The 25,716-nt window shown below is 40.1% G+C and overlaps 1 protein-coding gene across 9 annotated transcripts in view; it reads right to left on the reverse strand.

Moving 5' to 3' along the window:
• LOC141020451 (mitogen-activated protein kinase kinase kinase kinase 4-like) overlaps positions 1-22,757 on the reverse strand; it is a 43,343-nt gene extending 20,586 nt beyond the window's left edge. For all 9 annotated transcript variants that reach the window (XM_073495533.1, XM_073495535.1, XM_073495536.1 and 6 more), the window contains exons 1-6: positions 22,519-22,757; positions 22,112-22,177; positions 5,764-5,820; positions 651-776; positions 286-396; positions 98-188 (exon numbers count right to left, since the gene is read on the reverse strand). In XM_073495533.1, the coding sequence (XP_073351634.1) occupies positions 98-188; positions 286-396; positions 651-776; positions 5,764-5,820; positions 22,112-22,177; positions 22,519-22,575 (508 nt within the window). In that variant the 5' untranslated portion in view covers positions 22,576-22,757. The remainder of the gene's footprint in view (positions 1-97; positions 189-285; positions 397-650; positions 777-5,763; positions 5,821-22,111; positions 22,178-22,518) is intronic.
• Positions 22,758-25,716: the final 2,959 nt, after the last annotated feature.

Here is a 25,716-nt window from a genome sequence, read left to right on the forward strand (position 1 = left end):
TTGCACAATGAAACTGACAATGGATCCTCAGCAGCATGACAACTGTGATCTGACAAAAAGTTAGCAAACAACGGGAAAAATATGCGTTGCCACTCACCAAGTTTGACTTCGGCATTCTCTGTCAACAGGACGTTCTGGCCTTTGATGTCACGGTGGATGACGTGGTGGGCATGTAGGTGGGCAAGACCCTGAGGGGAAGGAGAGAGAAGGGAAGAAAGACACAGGACATGAGTAAGGCGAGGTGAGGCAAGGCGAGGCAAGGAGAGGAGAGGAGATAAGGCTCACCCTGAGGATCTCTCTGGAAATGTAGGCTATCCAGTCTTCCTTGAGCTGGTTCCCTTTGGTGTTCTTCACCAGGTCTGTGATCGAACCAGCTCCACAGAACTCCATCACCAACTAAAAAACCAGGTACAAAATATGAATGATCAGGAGAGAAGCCCATGATATCTGACCAAACAATAATAATCTTAATACAAAATATAAGGAGACCACAGTGGTATTAAAAAAAGAAGAAAATACTAGAGGGTTAGGGAGAAAAGAAAAATTGGAAATTGCATACAGCTTAAGATAACTGAAAAAGTAAAGTGGTTGGAAGAAATAATCATTGCAGCTAGTCATCCTCAATTTCTGGAATGGATTTGAGGGCTTACCCATAGCTGGTCGTCGTGCCCCGGGGGGCTCTTCTTAATGAAAGCACCATAGTAGGTGGCTATGTTTCGGTGGTGGGAATACTTCTTTAGCATATTGATCTCAAGTTTAATTTCCTCCTCTTCATCCTGGACACAAACAAACACAAACACATATGTTACAGAGGTACAAAAACACAAGTGGGTGTTTATGTTTTATGGTGAAAAATAATAATCGCTGTATGGGCATCATTGGTCATCATTTGGCCTCGATTGACATTTTATTTCAGATTAAAATCAATTCGCTTCCATACTTATGGGCATGGCAAGTGTCAAGCTGTGTGACAACGCCCTGGTGTTTTCATTTCAATCTGACCAGGCCTCATTCATGGAGCGTCTTGGACTCAGCTATATAACAATGCAGCAGGAGTCATCCATCTACTGGCAAATGATTCCTTTGTTTAGGGATTAATGATGCATGAGTGAGTCTCATTGCGACTTGATGTGTACAGTAGCCATTATCAGTAATCCCTTGTAAGGAAAACTAAATATACATTAGATCGATGGCAAATCCCCCACAGATATACATTAGTGTCGGGCTGACATTATCATAAATGGAGTTAAAGAGTCCAGCCCTGACTTACCTACAAAAACACAGTAAATATCATGTATACTGGGGAGTAGAATCACTTAATGAAAGTGTAATAAATCACCAGGAAATGGATGGCTTTAAAAATAAGCAACCTAAAAAATAGAAATGATAACCAAAGAAGGCCCTGAATGTACAGGGAAATCAGTGAGTTTAAAAGCTAAATCAATGCAGTGTTTAGCGTCTGTTGAAAATGGCCTCTAGTGCAAGCACAAGAAGTAAACCTGTCCAGTATCACATCTTGATAAAAAGGTCAAAGCTAGCTGCAGCGCTTGCTCCCTGCTTGCACCCAATAGCAACTTGACAATGATTAACAGTGACATACTAATTGAACACATGCAGGGATCAGCCCGCGAGTGGTTTGCTTTATGGTTACACAGCTTCTCCTATAGAAAGTACAGTGGGAGGAGGGGGATGGAAACCAAAGGTGGGGGTGGTTGAAGAGCATTATCACTGCAGACTACAATGTGTTGGGTTAACAGATTTTATTTCACTTATCATAAAACCACACAGAAAAACTGTGGTAAAATGAAAAGAAAGGTGATAATGCCATGTGTATGCATCACCAATAGCAAAATGGCAGTTGGCTGTCTATGCAGGCAGCCATACTGCTGCTGCATGACTCGTTTGAGTTGACGTAAGCCTTTCTGTTGTGCGCACCCCCAACTCCAGCCCTCCCCCTCTCTGCTGTGCAGCTGTTGGATTATCACACTCCCCGGCAGTGAAAGCCTCGCTGCCACAGGTCAGGTGGGGAGGTGAGGGAGAGAATGACACACTCATATGGTGATGTGTGTCAGAGAGAGAGAGACAGAGAGGAGGAGGAGGAGGTGTGGAGATTTGTCCACTGACAACACTGAGGATATGAAGGAAAACAATGTGTCAATGTACAATATACAATTATTAATCCGTGGTACTGGATCTCTACCACACTGTCGAGAGGTCTGGCAGCTACATAAGAACAAAGCCACTATCAGCACAAATCGTCCAGTCACCTTTGCACCAGAGGATTGGAGATGATTTTAATATAAAACATAATAGAGCCTAAGTACAAACGGCATCCATTTTTAGCTTCAGGGCTAAATGGCAGCACAGAGGAGGAGTGGAGGAGTGTTCGGATTTGGGAATGTGGAGCAGGGATGAGAATGTGGGTCAGAGTGACACTGGACAGGCAAGCGTGCCTGTAGATGAGCTCTACAGCCAGGACAGACGAGGAAGTGCATCATGGCTTACGAAACCTCAGTGACGATGATAATAAAATGTGGAAAACTACTTGGGTGTGATTAAGATACAATGAAGCCTTAATGGGCTGGCCCCACATGTTTTAGCACTATACACCAACTTTGAACATTAAAGCAGCTACAAGAAACTTTAATGTTGTGTTGATTCTAAGGGCCCCTGTGGACAAAAGTGGTAACGCATCACTACCTTGTGTCTTAAGATCTTTATCTGACTAGCACGTACATTTGTTTCAGAAGCAAGTGAAAGAAAGAAGCAACGTATTCTATTATTTGTATGCATTTGTATACTATTTTTCATTCTTAAACATAGCTGTTGATGAGGTACAGTATCTAATTCGGGCTATGCAAGATAACAATAACTGTAACATGATGGGGGTGAAACAAGAACTGTGTTTTAGTGCCGTACCACCAGACTACAGACTACTAAAAATAAATTTAAATTAATTAAATATCTGTAAAATTAGATTCTCCACGTACCTGTGCTTCCTTTTAATGACTACTAACAATCATTTTAATTACTGATGAGTCTGACTATTACTTTCATGAATAAATGATTGTAATATATTACATCAGAACATAGTGAAAAATTCAAAGGACAATTTCTCCAATTAAAAAGTTTCACAGTCTATACTACCGAATCACAATGTATGTTTACATAAAGGGTAAAAAAAAAAATGTGTTTTTACAATTACAATTTGTCTTTTTGTAATGATGTTCTTTGAAAGTGTATACATCCAATTCATCTAAAATGCATGTTCAATGCTGTCATAGCTTATCAATAACAACACTTTAACTAACATTAGATTGTAGACCTAATTTTCATGTGGGGCCACAGACTACGGAAAATGACAGCTTAAGTTAACTGAAATTAGCAGTTAGATATGACACTCTAGCAAAGCAACTCAACATAATATATGTATATATACACACATATATATATATACACACATATATATATATACACACATATATATACATATATACACACACATATACATATATACACACACATATACATATATACACACACACATATATACATATATACACACACACATATATACATATATACACACACACATATATACATATATATACACACATACATATATACATATATATATACATATATACATATATACATATATATACATATATACATATATATACATATATATACATATATACACATATATACATATATATACATATATATACATATATACACATATATATACATATATACATATATATACATATATATACATATATATATATATATAGATATAGATATAGATATATATCTTTAAATGTTGCAGTACAGCTTAAAATGGCAACACAAATAAACATAAACAAGTTTGCCATTTTCACATACATTTTCTACATGGATGTAACAGTTGTTGTTACCGTGATGTCACAGTGATTTGGTCTATAACCTCTGATAGTGCAGTTTAATGCAAATGTAATCAAAGTCAAACTGACTTTAGAAACACAGAGCGCCTTATCGGTTTATTGGTGGAGAAAACAATGATTCATTCAATGTTGTGCAGGTAATAAACATCTGGCTTACGATAGCTGGCTCTAGCCCTAGCGACTGTTAAAGGCACACACCAAATAATTATATACAGTGCTAAATAGAGTCAGCTCTGTAGGTGGTTGCAAAGCCACTGAAGATGCAGATAGGTGACAAATGACAGGAAATGATCATGAAGCGTCTCTGTGAGGTGTTGGGCCACCAAGAGCCTCCAGCGGAGCTTCAGTGCACCAGTGCAATGATTCTACAAATCTCTGAACTTCTACTTTGATTGACATCATTTTCACACTCATTAATTCAATCAGTGAGCCTGAAATAATTTTCATTTATTTTGTTTTTCAACAAATTTATTGACCTTTAATTTTAAATTAAAGGTCAATAAATAGTCTTAAATACTAAACAGTGGACTATTTCACTTTAAAATGAGAAACTACTGCAGAACTCATTTTCTAACGTATGGTAAAACCGGTTAAGCCTCAGTCTGTACCTGCTCCTATTGACACATGATTCCCATTAAACAGAAGCATTGTTGGTAATGGGTTACTACATGTCGAGAAGGCACACCTACAGCAGTATATTGTCACGCAGAAGAGGAAGCGGTTGGGCAACATTTTATTCGCAGGTTACACATGATAACGAATCAGACAAGTGTGTCAGTGTGACTCATCATGACGTAGCTTTATGTGAGGAGTGGCAGCAGGTGAGCAAGTTGGGGCATACGGCTTTCTGCTGTTGCGTCAGTAGCCTCTTTTAGCCTTCTCAGGGTTGTGTTGATCACAGTACCAGTGTATGGTGGTAAATGTGTCCTTATAAGGGTTGTGAGGCAGGGTTGAAATTTAACTGATGACTTTATATTTTGCTCCTCCAGGGAGATGAACTCCAGGCCGTGAGTGCAACCAGAATTCACTAGAAAAGCGCACGTTGTGTACAGACACACCCATATTCCTCCATCATTATTATGGCTGTGTGGGTGGGTTGGCCCTGCTGGCCTTCACTGCCACTCTGAAACCTTCTGCTTTGTGTTTCTGCACATGTGCACTGCGTGGTTGTGTGCGTCCTCTCGTCTGCAGACAGGACCTCCCACAGCTGAGGGCAGCCTGCTGGCCGCTAAATGACGCACTTCACTCAATAAGCATCCTGTTGCCTCTACCCTGCTGTTTATTATGGGGGGTGGGGGGTGGGGGGTGGGGGGGGGGGGTGTCATTACAGAGCATGGCATTTTCTCCTCTGTAAGCTTAAAAACATTTAGACGTCAGATCCAATGGAATGTCTACTAATTTTAATATCAACCAGACAAAGACCCAATTTATGATAGAATGAGGGGTGGGGGGTGGGAAACAACTCCTAACAAACAATAACACCCTAGCAACTAGCTCATAACTTCATGTATTTGAGTTGCAACAAAAAACTCAACAAACACCTGATGTTAATGATCTGTAAATAGAAAGACACAACGTACCAGTATATTTTTGGGGCCCATGTCATATGTGAAGCTAGTAACCAAAATGTGATTGAAAACAGGCTAAATTTGATAATTTCTCAGATGGGTAATTCTGATTGTCTTCGTCATTAGTGATGACAAGTTATCAAGCACTAATATTGTAATACAGCATATTATGGTGTGCCTTATTTGTCACTCATTGTACCCTTTGCACAGTGACTGCCATTCATTCTTACATTGTGACTTCAAGCTGAAATAATATTGTTTATCCTTACCTCCGTGACATCCATGACTTTGATGGCAGCCAGCTGTCCAGTCTTGACATGACGTCCCTGTGAAGAGACAAAAACAGAGGTGAGCGTTCACTCAGCTTGAAAAACTCATAGTAATCTTATTAACTGTCAAATGGGTAGAATGACCTGGGGAAATGTGTGCAATGTAACACAGAATGTAAAAGCATTTCAGTGCATTTCCTTGTAAGTAAAAAAAAAAACATAACTTTCTAAGTTATCAATTTGTATTTTTTGCATATGTAGGTCTGCACCTCACAATTAATCTGCACATTATTTTCTAAATCAATTATCTGTTTTCTCTCTGTTTATGACAGAAAATAATGGAGAATGTGCACCAATTTCCCAGAGCCAAGTGTCTTAAAATGTTTTTGTTTTGACTGATCACGTATCCAAAATAGGGTTGCAGCTTATACCGGTTTCAAGGTATACTGTAGTATATAAAAATGACGGTTCATGTACCGTGTACAGTTGCTTATATAGTATTGAATTCTACTGTATTAGTGTAATAAGTAAAAATAAATATATATTTAAAGTTTATGTTGACAATCATGTCTATCAGGACATATTATTTTGTGAAATTATAATAAAGTGCTTGGTCAACCAACAAACAAACCATCAAATTTAAAATGTTTTGCTTTTTTCTTTGACAAGAAATCATTTTAATCAATTATCACATTAGCTGAATTTTCTGTCAACTGACTAACAACTAATCACCTAATCGTTTCAGCTTTAAATAATATAAAAAAATGGTTAGCTGCATAGAGCTGAAACAATTAGCCGATTAATCAATCAGTCAATCAATAAAAAAACATCATCAATTTTGTTGTTAGATGTTGTTTGAAACATTGATCTTAAATCAGCTGCAGGGTGCCGCCAAGATTAATCTCACTTGTGAGATTGGGTGTAGCAGTGTCATCTGGAGGTCAAATCAATGAATCACTGATCACGGAGCATATTGGTAGCAGAATGGTAACTGCGCATGCCACCGCAATGTTGCCGTGTGAGTTCGAGCCAGGACCTTTGATGCATGTCATAACCTCATCTCTCTCTCCACATCTCCTCTAGGGATCTTAGCTATCACATTGGCAAAAACGGCCAACAAACCCACCCAAAATTCGGTGTTTTCAACTCCCAATATGTGAAGATTGGCTGCTTCTTTCTGCTATATGTCACTGTACACTAAATATCTTAGGGTTCAAGACTGTTGGCCAGATAACACAATCTATGTGAAAATGCCATTAATTTATATTTGATGATTTTTTACAATTCATTGACATTTTCTAAACAAAATCAAAAAAGAATCAAGAAAATAATTGACAAATTAACTGATAAAGAACATCATTTTTAGATGCTGCCATAACTGCATTAACTGATTTTGCTCATGCAAGAAAATTCAGATTATAATTCACAATTCACAATTAATTAACTGAAATCAATTGTTTAATTGTTTCCATCATCAAAGCGTACAATCTATATCCCACGGTTTAAGTAATCCTATTATTACAGTACATTCCACAGATGAGTATATTATTCCCAAGCTATAAAGTCGCAACATTCCCAGACTCCTCTGCTCTCCTAACACCATACTGCCACTCCTTACATAAACAAAGGACCGAAATAGAGGCCTCTACTCTACATCCATTCCTCCCATCCCCTACCCTGAGACATAAAACATGGGACATATTTGGGAGCTGGCCCCACTTGGTACGGGTATTCCCCTTCTGACGCTTTAAGACAACACTGCAGTGATAACGCTGCTGTGTCTCTGCTGGTCACTGCAGCAACTGTATCAGGGACACATACATCAATACCCTGCACAGACCTCGTGCACGGCTGCGGAAGGAAGAGGCATGCAAATGCACAGTCATACCGACTCAGACTCACATATGAACACCCCCACCAACACCATCATCTTAGCCAATGCATTCCATAGTCAATTGAAACTGTATGGATTATGACAATAAAAGCTATGCAGGCTTAGGGGCCCTCTCTTTTTACCGGGCAGGAGAGGGGGATGACAGAGACACTTTACAATGCCTTTAATCCTCTCCACTTTGATCCCATGGGTCGCCACTACAAAAACAACACTGAAACTGACATTATGACTGTCAGCTCCCCAGCTACTAGCGCCGATGCAGGCCGCACTACTAGGTTACTCGTCATGGGTGTTACACGAGGAACTCAGTAGTCAACCTCACTCAACACTTGCCTTAAGTGCAATTGGACTGTTTGTCAGTTGAAAACATGTAGAGACAGGATTTATTAATTAAACTATAGCTGCAACAATTGATCAATTAGTTGCTAACTATTGAATCTATTGCCAACTGATCTGATCGATTAATTGGTTTGAGGAATTTTTTTCTTTAAGAAAATATGGCAAGATTCCCTGATTTCAGCTTCTTAGATCTGGTTTGTTTCTGATGTCTTTCCTCCTCTGTTGAACTGAATATCTTTGGGTTGTGGAAAAATAAGGGAACGGGTCCTCGACTTGCCTTATCTATGGACTCAACTTGACTTACTTAACACAATCTGGGACTTGACTTGCCCAAGAAAAAATGACTTGGGACTTACTTGAACAAATGATCAAGTCAGTTGGTCCTAGTCTCAATGACTTGCTCTGAAGATGAAAACAGTCATGCGATGAGATCTCTTAAAATCTTATTTGTGAATAATATTGTGACGCCACAATGTTTGACTGAACATGTGATTGTAATTTTCCAGTAACTATTATTGACCTAAAACAATTAGTCAATTAATTAATCAATTAGCCTCCTAGTAAACGTATCAACAATGAAACAACCATGTACACAAGTTTTTGTATTACTATGTCAAAAGGAGGAGCGTCTTAAAAAAACTAATAAAAAGTTATTAACACGTTATTGCATGAATCACCATTTCACTTGTAGCTATAAAACCACAAATTATGAGTAAACACCACTGACTAATTGCCACCAGTTTTTCTCTTTTCTATTATGCCAGGAATCAATGATGATTACCACCCTCCGGCACACACTTACCACCAGGTGTAAACACCACACCTTCAGAAGTGAAATGGTCTTCATCATAAAAATGGGCCAAAAGGAGAGATCAGGAACCTAGGAATTCAGACACTATTTCTTCTCTGATCTCTAGCATCCCTCCGCTATTAGTACTGAATCTAATTCTGAAATGAATACTTTTTTGAGACAAAGCTTGCTTTGATCCAAGGACATATTCACATGGAGGCCATCCAGGTATTTGTGGGATACAGCTTACTCACTAATAGTGCCATTAATCTCTCGTTTTGGCTGTTAATAAACTAAAGCTGTTAATTCTTACAATTCTAGAGTTGACAGTGCCTGGATAAATGTAAAACCTTTGACAGCAACAAATGCCTGTCTACATTAATTCTATTGATGATTTATAGACCCAGGGGTTGGAATAGATACCAGGAGGTGAGGATATGAATGTGCCAACAGTTTTTTGCTATGATTTCCTTCTCTTTGAGCCTGAAGGATTTATGGTCGTATAAACCCAAACGTCTCTCAGCTTCTGGGTGGAGATAGGGTTATCTAGACCACAAGGTTATTGCATTTTGATACCACAAAACAACTGGGTTACACAACATTAGGACATGAGTAATGAAATGAGAGTCTGGATAATACATAAGTTTCTTGAGATGCTTTATCCCCCCCACACATCCATCCATTGTCACTGAAATGAGGAAAACACTGAGCTCCTGCTTTGGAGTTGACACAGTACCATACAAGTAATTACAAATGATGTGAATATGTATATTTTCAACAGAGTATGGAGAATAATGCCCATCATGTCATCTTTAAATAGATTGTTTTACCCAATCATAATAGTCTGAAACCTTTATTGTCACATATGACAAAGAAAAGCAGATACTCCTCACAACTGAGAGGCTTTATAATGGCTAGGTAATGTCATTTTAGCATGGCGAATAGCTGTGGCTGTAAATGTAGTTTTTCTGTGCCTTAAATCTTGACTAACTCTCTTTCATTACGTATCCTCTTACCAAATATTTGTTTACAATGTACTACAGCCTAGCTGACTGTACATTTTTAAGGTCAATATTGGGGCTGCATGACATGGTCAAAAAAATCATATTGTGATTACTTTGATGGATATTGTGATTGCAATATGATTCACAATGTGTGGAAATGGTCATCATCAGCATCACTGATTTTCATTTTCACTAAAAAAACTATTAAATCATGATGATGTGTCATTAGTTGGGGTCTTTACCAAACAAACATCTTTTCTAACATCTGGAGAACAAGATTTGTAGGGCAACTTTCGATTATACGTTGATCAGTTGTGCAACCTTAGTCAATAAAGTAGTTACTTATCTGCTGACATGTACACATCAACATTGGATTTTTGAACCCAATATCAATATTGAAATTAAATTTAAAAGAATCTGTTGCCAAAATATATCATTCAATATTCTTTTTTTAATTCACAACCCCACAGTTCCACCAGGCACTGAAACCATGCTCCTGACCTGAGTTTCAACATGGATCTGGCACTCCTTGGCTTTGGTAGGGAGGGGCTGGTTTCTACAATGACTACACTATTATTAACTTATTACAGATATTGGTGACCACATGCAGCCCTCTGAGCCATAAATTATGCCCTTCTCAATCATAAGGATGTTTAATCATCGAGCCCAACAGCTCATACAGGAAGACTTGCAGCATCCAATGACTGACTTAAGGAAAGAATAGAAGCATCTGACATATTGATGTGATGATCCTGCAGGGAACAAAATTCTTTGCCTGTCATAGTTGGCAAGAATAGTGACTGACCAGATATTTGCCTGTGACAGTGTGTTTTGATGCAATATAATGATGCAAATTGTTAGTATTCAAATCATTTGGCATTATTGTAAATAAAGACACTGGTTTATTCAGATCTGATCTCAGCGACAGTTACTGAACAAAAATCTTTCAAATGGAAAGTGATATATGGTAATATCTGTGCTAACTTGCCTCATGTAATCAAATCAGAACTGACTGACAACTTGACAACATCTTCTGCTCTCTGCATTCTAAAAGCCAAGTGTCCTATATATGGATAAAGCTTATGATTATTTTCATCATTGATTTAGATTATTTTTTAAATTTACTGATCAATTGTTCAATTGAGTCTAAAAATGTCAAAAAATAGAAAGAAAATTACCAGTTCAAAGAGCCATCAGTCAATTTTTCAAATGTCTTGTTTTGACTGACCAACAGTCAAAAACACAATCATTTTCAGTTACGACAATATTAGAGAGAGCTGTAAATCCTAACATTTTTTGAAGCAGGAAAAAGCAAATACATACCACTGACTAAAAGGATAACCTAACCCTTCAAACAGGCTTGGGTTGATCACAGGAGGGGCTGTAGCGAGGCCCTGAAGGGCCCCCTCGAAGCAGTGAGTGCTAGGCGTGGCTGTGGAGGGGTTATCTGAGGCACTGAGCTATCACTCAGCCCTCCCTGGCCTCCATCTCCACTCCTCCCATCACAGCTCCTCTTAACCATGGCCAGATGTGCTGCTGGCCTCTCTCCAGCTCAGCACTAAACCACTGACTGACTTATTGCCTTTAGAGTCAGGGACATTAAGTTAAAATCTACCCTAAAACTAAATGCACTATTCTATGAGAGCTCAATTAACAATGCTGTGAGAAGAAATCTCACTCAACACTAGAAACTCAATGTGAGGCTCTAAAAGGCTGCTCTATTAAACTAAGTGCTGACATAAGGGATTTGTAGAATTTGAACGTCCCCATTTAATGCACATTATTTCAAGAGCATGTATAAACCAGAAACTGTGCCTGTTAAAACACTGTAGGTGCTTTCATAATAGCTGCATTTTACTTTTACCTTTCGTGAACTAAAAAAGGTTCCTTCCGTTGTTGTCTACATTTCCATCGCGGTGTAGCAATTGAAATTTTAAGAAATTTCTTAAATCAATAGTGGATTAATCATTAATAATATATGAATATATGTTGGACATTTTTCCTTTAACAAACTGTTTTAACCACTGACATGATATATTGTTGATGTAAAATCAGAGTTGGCTACATTAGGAGATAAAAGAACAGATAAAGTAAACAAAGTTACTTGAATTTTAAATGAAATAACACAAAATAATGATTAATCATTAACGTCCCTATCGTGGTGTAAAGACCCGTGAAGATGAGGCAAATTAGTCCACTCATGTTATGAAAAAAAGACAGCTGTTTTTACAATCAATTTTTTCGCGTGACTATACAACAACAAAATCAACCTGGAAGTTGTCGCTGGTTCATTTTGTCGGATGCTTTCTTCAGTAACATCATGTTGATGTGTTGAAGCACTATGAACAAAAAAACAACTGGTTTGCGGCTGTAGATTTTAAAAAATGGTGGCTGAAATTAAATTGTGTGAGTACTCAACTTATTAAAAATGTTTTGCAACGCAAACCCCACTCCAAAGATTATGTACTTTTGGAAAGCACTAACCAGCTAGCAGGGACTTTTTTGGAGGTGAATAACGTCCGGGAACTTAATACAGACCCTGGTCCCTGCTATGGAAACGTTCCTTCAAAGTTTCCTAATCCCTGAGGAAAGTTCCTGCAGCGGAAACGCTGCTCATGTACACAATGCTTCACTATTCTGACTAGGAAAGGGACAAAATCTTGATACGGCAGTATATCATATTGCTTCCTCTTCTAAAATGATCATCGATTTTAATGAGCCATAGTTGAATCCTGCCTTTAAACATTATTCTGGCAGTCCGGCCTTTGGCCAGTTTATGGCCATTTTGTTGGACAGGACTCCATAAACTTTTTAATACGTTGTTCCATTTCAGTTCATGTCAACTTCATAGAAACTGACACCACAATGCAGTAAATGCATAAATAATTCCTGCACATTGCCTTTTTACTGGTATTTTGTATTCTTCAATTACACAGATCGCTACATCACTGTTATCATGGGCAACGTATGGTAAATCATATCATATAGTGAATTACTCTTTGATTCCCAGCTCTTTTACTAATTAAATTACTATTTATGTTTTAGTGTGGATTTTCACTTAACAGAAGTGAGCAGTAATGCTCAGCAGTAATGTTAGTAGTCTGCCCGCAGAGACGGTGTGGACAAAGGGGGAAGGACTGTTTCCCATACGGTTTTCCACATGGCTCGTATCTGCATTCACATTGACCAGAACACAAAGAACCTCTCTCTCCTTGCATCCTGCACATTAATGTAAGATCAATCACGTTGTTCACCAACAAGACTCTGGGCTCATGACGCCAATGACTGGACAACACGGTGCTGAAAATGAGCAACACGCTTTCTAACTAGCCATGTAGGTGCAAAACAAACTCTGTGTCATGTTATTAGTTCACACAGTGCGGGAGGGACAGACCTGCTGGCTGCCATGGTTTGGTTCTTTGAAAGGTCACTGGTGAGAGCGTGTGTGTGTGTTATGGGTTGTTAGCTGCTAGTGAAGCTGTGGTAATGAGGGCTGGATGACTGGCACAGGGTCATGCGTAGATCTGAGGTGACATTTGATCTGGCAGAATGAGTGGGTGGGTGGACAGAAGGTGATAAACAGGATAGTCACAACCTCCATCTACCTTGGGAAGCAGATGCAGCTAGTATGGACCTACACCTCTCACTACACACATCAGAAAGAAATGATCAATCAGCAGTAAGCAGCAGCACATGACATCCAGGGCTGTGCCTTGCCCCATGTCTCTCCAGGCTTTACCACTTTATACTGCTGCTGCATACCAGCACACTGACCCAGTTCTCACACAAGCACACACACACAACCTAAGCACTGTTGTCTTTGCTCCGGCACTCCCCAGAGAAGTAAGGATGGAAGTGGCAAAGACAAAGACAGAAACGGAGATGAGACTGGACAGAGAATAAGAGACAGAGAGTGAACGGAGAGATGAGGGGGGAAGCTGGGAAGTGGGAAGGACGACAACGCAGTGACAATGCACACGGAAAGCTGAATAAGAGTCTCAAACAGGAGGCCAGCTGATGTGGCTGTACGTCTATTGATCACAGTGCAGTAGTTGGCTGCTGTAAGGGATCAGAGATGCATGACAGGACTAGACAGGAATTTAAACATTTCAACAACATTTTGAAGGTTTAAAAATAAAACTCAGCTAGTTACCAAATGTGGCAAATTATGGCCGAAACATATAGGTACTAAGCATGCTTTTTGTTAACCATGACAGGGATACAAGCAAGCTGAGGAGTGGCTCGTAGGGTTCTGACACACCAATGTCGGGGCCGCACAGTGAGCAACTGCAGCCCTAGTTTTTCCAGTGTGTCCCACATCGTTGAGTGGGGTATCTCTGCAGACTGGATACTTTGAATGAGCGGGGCAACTGTCAATCATTTTTTGTCCAATCTTACAAGGCTTACAATCATCTGTCATTCAAAATGTATTTTCATGTATACGTCACCCAAACCAGCTATAAATCATTCTATAGAAGATAGATAAGCCACATTCATATGCCGTTCAACTCTGGCTAATGTAAAATTAGCTAATGTCCATTATAAGATAGGACTGGCTAACAGTTGCATGTAGCATTAACACAAATGGACATATCATTTGATTAACACAAGCTGGACAACATATCTTGATCTCTTTGAGTCTATGTAATAAGTTGGTATTTTTATTTATTGATGTATTTAATATGCATCTTGTAAAAAATTACAACAGCGTTTAGCCTGGCAGTTGCTCTTCCTCCCCATTCACCTATGAGGAAGATGGTTAGCTGAATTAAACCATGATTGATAGCTGGTTCAGGTGGCATATTGGTGAAATTCAGTTTTGATTGACAGGTGATTGTACGTCTCTGATTGGCCGAATAAAAAGATTGACAGTTGCCCTGCCCATTTAAAGTCTGATCTGCAGAGACACAAAGTTGAAATCGCTGGAACTGGTTGGCCCTTGCAGACTGTGCAAGTAGAATCGGCGGCCAAACCAGTCGTTGAGAGAAATCACTGATTTCACACTGAATCAGTGCACGAGTAGAGAAACAGAAAAAAGAAAAAGAAAGGGAAAAAAGAAAGGGGAAAATAGGGTGGGCTTGTAGCTGTAGCATGACTTCACCCATTTAGCGTAAATTTCTGATTTTTTCCACTCTGCCTCTACAAGAGTGCCATTTGCAACTTTTTAATCAGACATAGGGGGCTATCTTAGTGAAAGCGAAAGTTTCCCTGTGGAGAATAACGAATACAGACTACCGACATGTGGTGGTATGAAGAGTTATTACCTCTAACGCAGCTGTAGAACATACAAGTCAATCTGGACGTCGGCTATAGACTTTGCAGTGTGTTCAAGTGCGGCTTTTTGGCCGAGACACAGGTGACGCAAAAGTCAGTCTTCGTCGCCACTAGTTCTTTGATGTTGGTTAGGTGTGTCTGAGCCCTTAAAGAGAAGGAGAATTTCCTCCTGAGAAAACCCATCCCTTGATTTGGATTGAGGTGTTACATGAGGGATCTATTGGTCCCTGCGTATTAGCACATTAAAACAAGACATTTCTTTAGAAAATGTGATCTTGAGGAGAGAAGAGCTGTCAAGTAGACGCACTGAAGAAAGACAGGCAAGAGGCTGTCTCGGCTGCCAGCGCCTTTGTGTCTCATCTCAACGCCACTCGGGTAATGAGGTGGCTCAATGAGCTACACACAGACAGCGGCGTGAACGCACACACAGACACACACGGACCGACAGACACAGAGAGTTTTGTTCGGGCAGCGTGGCCAGTCAGGGGACGTTGTGGGTCTTGTGACACCCATTAGGGAGAGGGTCACTGTGAGGGACAAAAGAGATGCACACTGTGTTGGCCGGGGAGGCTGCAGAGTGAAGAGTGTGTGCTTGCGTGTGATATTTGCCGCTTTAACTTGAGCTTGAAATGTTTCACACATGCCTTTCAGCTATTTAAAAAGAGCACAAAACGAATGTAGTTGCTCGCCTGTGTGCTAACGCAGCGTGTGGATAATAGAAACAGAGAGTGACTGTGGGACAATATGGGACCGTGGCCCCTGCTGCAGCGTGGGTGACACATTCAACAGCCCCTGATTCTGACCTAAAATCCACACAGCCAATCAGCAACCAGGCTCCCAGGACCTTTACCAATGGGCCCTATACACGGGTCTTTCATGAGGAAAGTAGGCAAGTACTCAAGGTCCAGCAATGTCATCTAATCCAATGAACCAAGTCATTAGCTAATACGTTCATTACACTTAATGTGACTGGCAAAATAGTCAAAGGCCTACATTCCTACATATTAAATGGTAATCACAAGAATTCTGCTAGCAATCATTACAATTTGAGAGTAATTTCTATATTAATTCCATCCACATTTTCAATTAAGGTGGTCAGTGCAGATTAAATATTTTCAATACTATAGCAATACCAAAATGTTGCATTTAATTTCATGTAGAAACAAAACCAGTTATGTGTAATTCACACATAGTCCCAGCCCACCGCCTTTAATTATAGAAAAAAAATACGAAGTAGGTGAGAAATGTTTCAGTTCAGCACGGCTGCTCCCACACTGTCTGATGCTTCCTCTTCATTTACAACAAAAATACAGAAACCTCAAGTCTGTTGAAATATGTATGCAAATAAAGTAAGGCTGAGAGATTTATTTCCAGTTACCATTTTGGCTTCCAACGATTATGTAAACAACACGACTGAGATAAAACAATTATTGTGACGTTTTTCATTTCACAATGATGCTTTTGTTTAGCGCCAGTTCACCCCTATCTGAGTGGGAAATCAGCATCGGCCACCAGCCAAATGCTGGTAAATTATGAAATTGGTCAACACAAAACAATGATTTACTATTTAGTGGCTGGTAACTTTGATTTATTGGTCAATGGCTGGTAGATGTTCACATATTTATATATAAAAAAGCCCAAACTTGCTCTCAGCCAGGCTGTCCCAAAATTTCACCATTTTCTGACATGTTATAGACCAAGCAACTAATCGATTAATTGAGAAAATAAATGACAGAACAGTCAAAGATGAAAACTATCGTTGCTGCCCTGGACAAGTGATTATATATACATATTATACATTATATGCTGCATTATTGGTATAAGACAATTATCATTTTTATTTTTTTCCCAGTTGAATTATATTAAGTTCAATGAAATCCACAATTAAAACAAGTTTTTTCAATAAATGCATGATGTTTCTAAGTCAATGAGTAATTGTGTTAAATAATTATGGGATTATGATTTTTGCCATAATCAAGCAGCCCTAATTCAATGTGTTACCAAGTGGATCTGATTTACTGTTACTGTCAAATTTAATAAAAAGTTAATCGTCCAAGTGTAAAATATCTGCCACATTTCAGGAATCCCTGCCAAAATTCTTTGCTATGTGAGCATGTTAAAAATGAACAGTAGCCAAATTAGGAAAAAGATTGGTAATATTGCTGTACTTCAAATATTGATACTGACTGACCGATCCTGGTTCATTAACAGTGAAGGCTTAATAATTCAGCCCTGCTCTGTTTCAGGACTGAGGCTGGATACCCTACAGGCAGTGGCACAGGGGTCGATGAGGATTAAACTGTAGTCAGACATCACCTCCCACCCCCTCTATGGTGAGCTGATACATGGCATCGCCGAATTCAAATACAACCTGGAGCATCATTCACTTGTTAACAAACTGCATAAAGATTTCAGCACAAGCTTATTTTATAAAACCCACAATCCTCAGTTTCTTAATTTCTGAACAAACATTCAAAGCACCTTGCTTCTTTGATCACTGGTAACCACTGCCCTGAGGTAAGCACCAGTCTCACCCAGCGCCATATGGCACCGGTGGGCATTAAACAGATTGTATGATAGGTTCTGCTCCCTTCTCAGCAGCAGCCTACACCCCTTGAGCCCGTCAGGCATCACTGCTAGCCCCCCTGAGGACAGAGCTTCTTGTCCTGAGGGCAGGGGCGAGGCTGCCCCTATAGTTGGGGGAGAAAACAAAGGAAGGAGATGGAAGACGGTGCTGCTGAGCTACAGAAAGATACTCTAAGGTTCTCTTGTATTAGCTTGCTGACGGATATTTGTCTTATTACTGTAAGTGCAGTGCATGTGCACATAAAATATGAATCATCTTTCCATTTGGTGCTCGTGCTTTGGGGAGTATTCAGCCACATGACCCTGCTGGTGATTGCACCAAATACAGCCCCCAGTCTATTCACCATAGATTTTAATCCATTGAATAAACACACATGCATGCTCAATGAAACATAGGGACATGAGACGGTATGAAAATACTGGTGGGCAAAGCCATGGCACACCCCATGGATGCAAAGCAGGCGGGGAGGCAGGTCAGCAGGGCCCCTGGTGCCTCAGGCCTGACTATATATGGCAATTCTGTAGAGCAGAGGGGATCTTCCCTGCATACCACAAACAATTTCAGGAATTATGTCTTTTTCTAAGTTATCATTACTCTCCTCTTTTTTTTTAAATTCCTATATCCACAGTGCACCTGAGATAGTGTGCTGAGCCAGCTGGTTCAGTGCCAGCTGATAAAGAGGGAAGAGAAACTCAGAGAATCACTTTGTGCAGCACATGAGCAGTCCATTCAAAAAATGTGGCTATAAATGCATCGACCTTCATCTGAATGATCTATTGAAAAATATAAATCTTTTTAATACATTCCTTTTTCCGTGGATGCATGGAGAGTCAAAAATATTTCCATTTGGCAAGTAAATCTCTGCAGGCGATCTGCCACACTGACGGATAAATGTTTGTACCAAAACAGTCATGTAATTAAAAACTATGCTGAGAGTCTCAGACCATTTTGCTGTCATTTAGACAATTTAGAGTTTACCACACGCACGCACGCACACACACACACACATTCTTATTTTCCTTTGTTGAAATACATCAACCTACATCGGTCATTACTTTCTTGTTTTTTTAATACAGCATTTTTAATAATTAGATGCTCAAATGATATCAACATCCCCTTCATTTCTCCATAGAATTTAATTTTTTATGTAAACATTTACATTTTTACCTTCGCCAAAGAGGTTATGTTTTCACCCGTGTCTGTTTTTTTGGTTGGTTTGTCAGCAGGATTACACAAAAACTACTGAACGGATTTCAACGAAACTTAAAAGGAGGATGGGTCTTGGCCCAGAATGGACCCCATTAATTTGTGCAGGAATTTCTTCATACATTTTTTAAAACTGTGAGATCTATGAGTGAGTATCAATTTGATGCTATTGATGCTATTGAATCAAATCTGAAAATCAAACTGGAACTATGTTATTGGAATTGTATTGATTTAGGCAATACCCATTTCTAGTAATACGTCCACCGAATAATTATTTACAACAAACATGGAGGCCAATATATCAACATGAATCATCTTCTGGTTTATAGCACTGTTCTTGTGAGCCATTTTAAACATAAGTGAGGAATATGGCTGCAGATGCGATTTGAGAAATTCAGTTTGGTTCTTAATTCAAGAATGCAACTGCACTTTACTGGTAAAAAAAAAAATGTAAATGACGTGGTTAAAATGCTAGTATTGTAATAAATTGCAATAAATTCTTATTATGGCCTAGTTTTCAGAACAAGCATACAGCTACAGTACCTTTAAAATTGATAGATCACTTATGTTGATAAGACTGTACACCAGTGCATTCAATCTGTAAATAGATCCAAGCGTCCATTCTGTTTAGCTGGCTGCCCAAAGCAAAATAAAGTGATTTAAAAAGGGATTTTTTTTTTTATACCCATAACGTAATTTTCATTATGGCCGTCAGTCAGAATCTGCTGTGCTGTGTTTTCAGAAGTTGACTGTAATCTGGCACCTCTCCAGGGGCAACGGCTGCCCTCTTGGCAGAGAGTCCAGCTGGAGAGCCAGCAACACAGCATGACACACAAGAACCTTGACACGGCTTTTTGGGTCTTAGAGAACAGCTTGGTTCTTTAATTTTCTGCGGAAAGCTGCAAGTAGTGCAACACAGCAGAGATGCATAAACAGATTTTGGTGGAATCTGATCCTAGGCCAGCGGTGATAGGTCTTAATCAGGTCTATAGCTGCATGTTTTTTGAAATATATTAATACTGTGGCTGAAATTGGAGCAAATTTGTTTTTCTACCAACTCTATTTAACAAAAGTATCCAAAGTTCAGCTGTTCGAGAAGATGTTCTGATAAAATAGGGTCCACAATAGTCAAAATTGTGACTTAAATCAGGAGCTCTGACTCAAGGGATAAGTGAACAAGATTAGAGATCTGACCAGACATTTTAAACAGGCAGCTATGAACCAAAAAAGCTATTCTACATAGTGTCATAGAGAGGTTTTTATGATATCATCTGACATTAATTGATCAATACATTATAATTAGCTAACTGGGAAAGGCAAAAAGCTACAAACTAAATGAAAAAAACTGCACTTATACACTTGCAATTGTTGTGAAAACTAACTTTAAACTCAATATGTATCTAGATTAGACATTCTACTCCCCATAGTCCACCTTAAATGACAAAAAAGTCAAAGGAAAATGCCTCAAAGGAATCAAAAGTCACCACAAATCAAAGAGTAAAGAACGTTGGTCACATTGTGTTTTCTAAAAGGGCCTTGCAGTCTGTGACCAAGTGCTTGACAAAGCAGAAAAAAAGCCCTCAGAGGGAAAAGAAACTCCACCCCGTTTTCAGTTGGGGGGCTGTTGTGATTATTCAGTCGGTTGGCGTTTTGAAACCCCATGGACAAACTCCTCCTTTCTGTGGATCCGACTGACTGACGGACTGAGAGAGACCCAAAGAAACGAAGAGACAAACTCAGCTTTGTGAGAGTGGTGGGGCAGGTTCTGTCTGGAACTGGACAGCTGCTCTTCTACCAGTTGCAGCCACCCCCCCTCCCTCCCTCCACCACCACACTCCCACTGCACATGCTCACAGGCCACATGCTCATTCAACTGGTTAACATGACAGTCAATGCACCGATCGAAAAGAGGCTACTGCAGCACTGGGCTCCACTTTTGCTATAGACAGTTTGGCTTATCTCATGCGGACTGTTTACGACCGTGTCTTTGTGTCAACTGCAGGCTAATCTGACAGGCCCTCTCTTGTACGAGCTCCATTCCCACACAGCAGCACTGGCAAATAGAATTAGCATTGGACAGTGAATGGAGCGAGAGATTAAACTGGACAAAAAGAGGGGAGAAGCAGTAATTCTCTGTCCCATACGCCCGGCTCAAAACCATCTGGTGGGAAGATAGCACGCAAGCATCACACTTCCTAATGACAATCATCCGCTCCTTCTCTCCATGAGGCCTCGTTTCAGGTGGGGTGATCATATGAGCTCGCGCACGCACACAGATGGGTTCGCTCTGGGAATTGAGGCACAGGAGGAGGGGGGGAACCTGGAAGTTCACTGCACTTGGGGATTGAATGCAGGTCACTGGAGCACTGTGGGCTGTCAGAATTAAATACTCAGCTTAGCTTGCTGCTTAGTGCACAAGCAAATTGATGTTTTTTTTTTTTTGGCTAGCCTATTAACAGTCCGCGCCTTGGGAAACTAGATGTCTGCTTAACGTATAGGTATGTGGTTAAATGTCATTAAGGAGTGTGGCAGCAGGCAACAAAATGGAGCCTCCACTGACTAGCTAGCTGCAGCAATAACAACACAAGGAGGCCCATTACAACATTAATAGGCTGGGAAGGATGTCTCTCTAATCCAAGGCCATTCCCTTTAAACAGACTGACCACATCTTCCACTTCTACATTCGCCGTCTTTCTCTCTCTCCTTGGCAATGTCTTTCAACAGCCGCAATGTTAATTTTCTACAGAGAAATGTGACACCGAGAGCAGATGGCCCGGAGATGTGGGATTCCCATCCACTGAACTGAGAGAGTCCTGATTTGAACAGGATAGGAAATTAGGTTTTGTTAAAGAAGAAAAAAAAAAGAAGAATGAGCTGCAGACAGATACACTAGGCCAGCAGGATTATGACAGATATTGTTTCTCCATCCTCGCCTCCTTACCTACTTTTCAGTAAGGCAGGTGATGCAAGATCGGTGATGCATCAGACTGTAGACTGTCTGATTCACTCTTTACACACACCTCCCAGCTGAATAACACCCTGATCAGACTGATATACCAAAACAAGCTACTATTACCAGAAACACCATTACATCTCCCTATTTCCTTTTACTTGTGATGTGGTCTGATGGCAGCATTTTTGAGAGACGTGTCTTTTTCACTGTCACTTCCATTGTTCCCAGGCTTGATAAGGGGAGCAAAAAACACTGAGCACTGTGAATACAGGACAGGCCATGCACTGCGCCTCCAACCAACCTTGTATACTTGTCCATAGGTGCCATTTCCAACTACCTCCACCAATTCAAATATCCCAGCTGGATCCTGAAAAGACAAAGACAGAAGGACGATTCAGGGTAAATAAATAGCAGTGTTAATATTTTGTCTTTTTACACACAACATTGTCCAGTGTGAGCCAGCTGTTGCGCCCTGGTCTACCCTACATGCCAAATGCATCTCGAACAAAGGAAAACCAGACACTGGCAACACCTCGCTATGGCTCAGCGGTCATTTTCAATACTTCGGCTGTAACAAGAAGGGACACTGGAGAGCAGGTTAAAACTCGCCAATGCTAGTCTGACCGAAGGACGTGTGTTTAGTCGAGCAACGTGAAAATAAAAGATAGCAACGAGCAAAAAACATAGGCTCGGTTCGGCAGCACTCACCCGCAATGAAGCCAAGTCTATGTCTACTAGACTTTTAGCTGGAGAGTCGTTCGCCATCTTTCAAATAAAAAGCCGAGCTTTCCTTTGCGTGAACAAAAAATAGCGGCCGCTGTATCATTGGAGGGGACCTCGGCGTGTGAATGAGACAGAGGCCGTCGCGTATTCCTCTCTGTGGGCTCTGCTTGTTAGCAGCAAACGCTGGGATCTCTCTACTCCATGTTGAGGTGGCAGCAGCGGGCTCCCTGTCCGCTCTCTCCCAGCTCGTGCCACTGGCGTCAAGCTCGACCCAAGACGTCAACTTCCGCCTAGGCGTTTCAACATAAAAGCCTCGTTTTCAAAAACACTGACATGCATAATATCCTTAAACAAATACAGCAATTGTTCTTCTATGCATAGCCATATAATGTCTCATCAAAGTGTGCCTTCATTAACCAGTAGTGGAAGAAGTACTCAGATCTTTAACTTAAGTTGAGATAAAAGAAGAAGAAAATAGCAAAATTACACTTATTAATAATTATTCAACAAAATATACTTAAATGACCTAAAGTAAAAGTACTCAGTATGCACAATAGCCAATTGGCTTGGTGGTTTGTATGTTATATTACTGAATTACAATTGACGATGTATTTACATGTAAACATTGCTTACTGGTATATCAATTTTTAATTGTATTTAGTGCAACCAACCTGAATCTGTAAATCAATGAGGAATTAAAGATCTAGGATAAATGTAGTGGAGTATAAAGTAGCTATAATTATATACAAGTGCCTCAAAATTGTATTTAAGTACAATACTGAAATGTAAGACTACAATTACGTGTAGTTGGCCTTTGACAATTCTCAATTATAGCATATTGTTATGCATAAAAACACAATGAACGCACATGTTTGGGATGACTCTCGTGAAATTTGTGTCAGCCACCTTTCCTAATAAAAGGAATTGCAGTTGATGTTAAATGTTTTTTCATATAGTTTGTTGTTTTGAGGGCCTACAGGTCAAATCTTCCTTCCAAGTATATTTTATGTTGAAAGTACACCAGCTTGATTTCCGCTTTCCTCCTGCCCTCTCCGCTCTGACTTGACGCAGCCTCGATTGAGAACCGCACAAACACAGGAAGCCGGTCGGCTTCACGCAGAAAGAAAAGGGCTGGGCCTCGAAGCATAAAGCGTGGACACGGAGGTGATCTGTGATGCACCCTGCACACAGACTCTCCTCACCACCTGCACACCGCCCTGCGTGTTTTTATATATACAGTCACACCAGCAGGAGGGCCGCCGAGACAAATACAGGCAGACAGGAGGATAGGACCCCCCCCCTCCTCTCCCCTCCGCACAGCATCCTCATGGACATGCGCATGTTCGACTTCACTGTCAATATTGGTAATCATGGGTGTGGCAAGTGAGCAATCTGAGAAGTGATGTTGGGTATGTTAGTGCACTGGTTTCCTAAAGTGGAGTCTAGGGAGCAGCATGGCACAGAAGGAACAAATAAAATCACTTCATTATACTGGCTTATGATGTGAGAGGTTTCACTGTGTGCCCTCTTCAAATAGTGTTAAAAAGATCCAAACGTGTTTCTAGTTTCAGTGTTTTGCCTGGGATGTTTTGCATCACTCTCTGTGAAGATTTTTGATAATTACCTCCTTCATAATATTAAATTGGTTGGAGCTTAGTCCAAGCAGACTAGTCTCCAGCCTCAGCTTTCCACCAATGTATAGGATGCTGAATTCTTAAGGGAACCCAAAAATTTAAATTGAGTCATTATCTATTCACCACCATCCCGATGGAAGTTGTGGAAGTGTGAAGTTTTCGTGGTCCACAAAACCTTTTTGGAGCCTCACAGCCAGACAGTGTTGTAGCAACAAAAGGAGATGGGGGCTTGTTTTAAAACGTCTCTGGAAGCCCTGAGATCACAAATGATTTGACTTTTTTAAGCCTAAATCTTATTGTAGCTGCAAAGCTATTAAGTGTCCCCGTCTGAGAGCTTGACCATGAATCAAGGGTGTAAATAACGCATTTTCAAATCAATTGGGGATCTCAGGGCTTAGTTTAGCAGCTACGATAAGACATTAGCTTAAAAAGGAGTGTATATGATGTCTTTTCAATCAATTGCTTCTGGGGACTTGGATTACGCTGGATGAGCTGTATTTCATGTTTTTTTTAAGATTCAAAACGAGTCCCCATCTACTTCAGTTGTTTAGAAGAATACTGCAACACCGCTACTGTGAAGCTCCAGAAATGTTTTGTGGACTATGAAACTTCACCCAGCTTTCCATCAGCATGGGGATGAGTAGATAATGACTGAATTTTAATTTTTTAATGAACTTACCCTTTAAAGTCAGTAGTGCACCCAATGGTGCCACTTAAATCCACAGTCACCTCATTGATTCTGCACTTTCTTTTGGTATCGTTGAATACCATGTTTATGAATTAGTATATGGTGGAAATGCACTATATTCTGCAGTGGTCACATAAACAGAGGGCTTTTTGAAACCCAGTTACTCCCCAGCGTCATACAGCCGTGGAGGATATATGTTCAGCTGCAGTGTTTCTGTTATTTATCACCACTCTCAAACAGAAAGAGCTAATCTTTTGCTTAAACAAACTTCTACCCAACATTCAAACGACAGGACAGGACGAACCAGTCAGACAGGATGAGAGGTAACCTGGCAGAGGGCAGACAGATGCACACACACACACGAGCATCCAACACAAAGCCTTACTTGGGGCACTAAGTGTAATACTTGAGACACTTAACTAACGCTTAAGCTCTGTTAATCAACTTAAATCCATCCGCCATAATGTAAGCTTATACAGATGACCCTGATAATGTAATTCCTGGTCCACCCCGCACTGTCTTGAGATGTTTGTTGCCGACACGTGGCTGTGAAGTCATTATTTTGCCCTTATTCATATGGTTCAAGTGTCAATTGTGATGACATTTATCAGCTAGTTCCACAGGGAGTGTTGCCTCATCACTAAGCAGGGGTATTTTGAATGTTTTACTGCCACCTTGTGGATATTTGATATTATTGCAGCATCATACACAGCACATTTAAGCTGATCACAACAGGATGTGACATACAGTAGGTTTGCTGCACCTTTTCAGCACTCACATCGATTTGTTTGGGCTGCTTTTTTTATTGTCTATTCATCTGTTAACTATTTTCTTAATCTATTAGCTGTTTGGTGTATAAAA

Source organism: Pagrus major, chromosome 24, assembly GCF_040436345.1.
Source record: "Pagrus major chromosome 24, Pma_NU_1.0".
NCBI lineage: Eukaryota > Metazoa > Chordata > Actinopteri > Spariformes > Sparidae > Pagrus > Pagrus major.